Here is a 2,381-nt window from a genome sequence, read left to right as displayed (position 1 = left end):
GGGGATTTCCTGAGCTGGGGGGGACTCGGGGAGAAAGGAGGGGACCGGGGGGCACCGAGGGGGCACCGGGGGGCACCGGGGGAGCACCGGGGGGCACCGGACAACACCGGGCGGTACTGGACGACACTGGGCGGCACTGGGCGGGCAGCGGGCAGCACCGGAGGGGCACCGGGGAGCACCGGGGGGGCACCGGGGAGCACCGGACAGTACCGGGGGAGCACCGGGGAGCACTGGAGGGCCACCGGACAACACCGGGGGGGCACCGGGCGGCACCGGAGGAGCACCGGGCGGCACCGGACAACACTGGACAACACCGAGCAGCACCGGGGGGGAACTGGGCAGCACCGGGCGGCACCGGAGGAGCACCGGGCGGCACCGGACAACACTGGACAACACCGAGCAGCACCGGGGGGGAACTGGGCAGCACCGGGCAGCACCGGAGGGGCACCGGGGGAGCACCGGGCGGGCAGCGGGCCCCGCTCACATAGTAGAGGAGGTCGGTCCAGCCTTCCATGGTGATGCACTGGAAGACGGTGAGCACGGCGAAGAGGATGTTGTCGAACTGCGTGATGCCGTAGTTGGGCCCCTCCCAGTACTTCTTGCACTTGGTGCCGTTGGGGCAGATCCGCGCCGGCTCGTCCGTCCCGCACGGGACCTCCACCTTGATCTCGTCTGGGGAGGGGGGGTCCGGGGTGTGAACCCCCCCTCCGTGACCCCTTAACCTCCCCCCGTGTTTCCTGAGCTGGGGGGGACTCGGGGAGAAAGGAGGGGACCGGGGGGCACCGAGGGGGCACCGGGGGGCACCGGGGGAGCACCGGGGGGCACCGGACAACACCGGGCGGTACTGGACGACACTGGGCGGCACTGGGCGGGCAGCGGGCAGCACCGGAGGGGCACCGGGGAGCACCGGGCGGGCACCGAGGGGCACCGGGCGGCACCGGACAACACTGGACAACACCGAGCAGCACCGGGGGGGAACTGGGCAGCACCGGGCAGCACCGGAGGGGCACCGGGGAGCACCGGGCGGGCACCGAGGGGCACCGGGCGGCACCGGACAACACTGGACAACACCGAGCAGCACCGGGGGGGAACTGGGCAGCACCGGGCAGCACCGGAGGGGCACCGGGGGAGCACCGGGCGGGCAGCGCCGAGCAGCACCGGGGGGGAACTGGGCAGCACCGGACAACACCGGGGGAGCACCGGGCGGCACCGGGCGGCACCGGGGCAGCACCGGGCGGCACCGGGCGGCACCGGGCGGGCAGCCGGCCCCGCTCACATAGTAGAGGAGGTCGGTCCAGCCTTCCATGGTGATGCACTGGAAGACGGTGAGCACGGCGAAGAGGATGTTGTCGAACTGCGTGATGCCGTAGTTGGGCCCCTCCCAGTACTTCTTGCACTTGGTGCCGTTGGGGCAGATCCGCGCCGGCTCGTCCGTCCCGCACGGGACCTCCACCTTGATCTCGTCTGGGGAGGGGGGGTTTTGGGGTCTTGGAGGGGATTTGGGGGGGTTTTGGGATGTTTGAGGGTGGTTTAGGGGGATTTGGGGTGGTTTTTGGGGGTTCTGAGGGGGTTTTTGAGGGTCTGTATGACATTTGGGGCATTTGGCAGCCACTGACCACCCACGAGCCCCCCAAGAACCCCCCAGGGGACCCCCCAAACGCCCCCAGACTCACTTGGGATCCCCGAGACCAGCTTGAGGGGCCGGAGCACACGCACAGCCCGCAGCGTCCGCAGGTCGAACTGGGAGCCCACCGAGGCCAGGATGCTGCGGGGACAGCGGCTCGGTGGCCACCGGGACCCCCCAATGGGCCACCGCGGCCACCGAGGGGACAGGGACCCCAAAACATCCCAGAGTGGCCACCAAACAGGGCACTGTGGCTACTGAGAGTTGCCAGGGACACTGACACATCCCAGAGTGGCCAGGGACCACCGAGACACCGAGTCCAAGAGCCACCATGGCCACCGTGGGCCACCATGAGCCCGTGGCCACCTCGTCACAAGCCCCTGTGTCCTTGTCACATGGCCACCAGCCTGTGGCCACCAGGAACCCCAAATCTCTGTCACAAAGCTGTGAGCCCCTGGCCACCACGAGCCCCCGTGTCGCTGTCACACGGCCACCAGCCCATGGCCACCACGAGCCCCTGGCCAGCACGAGCACCAAATCTTTGTCACACGGCCACCAGGACCCCCCCCCGTGTCCCTGTCACACGGCCACCAGCCCGTGGCCACCAGGAGCCCCCAAATCATTGTCACATGGCCACCAGGACCCCCCCAGTGTCCTGTGTCCCCCGTGTCACACGGCCACCAGCCCGTGGCCACCTTGTCACAGCTGTCACAAGCCCCCCCCCCCCCGCGGTCTTTGGCCCCTCCGCCCGCTTTTA

General features: G+C 70.2%; 1 protein-coding gene across 1 annotated transcript in view; it reads right to left on the bottom strand.

The window, feature by feature from the left end:
- Positions 1-2,381, bottom strand: part of CACNA1A (calcium voltage-gated channel subunit alpha1 A) — a 33,805-nt gene that overhangs the window by 19,662 nt on the left and 11,762 nt on the right. The window contains 3 exon segments of the mRNA XM_039717236.1: positions 118-230; positions 438-672; positions 1,180-1,464. Coding sequence (XP_039573170.1) covers positions 118-230; positions 438-672; positions 1,180-1,464 — 633 coding nt within the window.

The sequence above is a fragment of the Passer montanus genome, unplaced genomic scaffold (assembly GCF_014805655.1).
Source record: "Passer montanus isolate IOZ18808 unplaced genomic scaffold, ASM1480565v1 scaffold378, whole genome shotgun sequence".
Lineage (NCBI taxonomy): Eukaryota > Metazoa > Chordata > Aves > Passeriformes > Passeridae > Passer > Passer montanus.
Note: the sequence above shows the minus strand (reverse complement) of the source record. Positions and strands in the feature narration are given on the sequence as shown.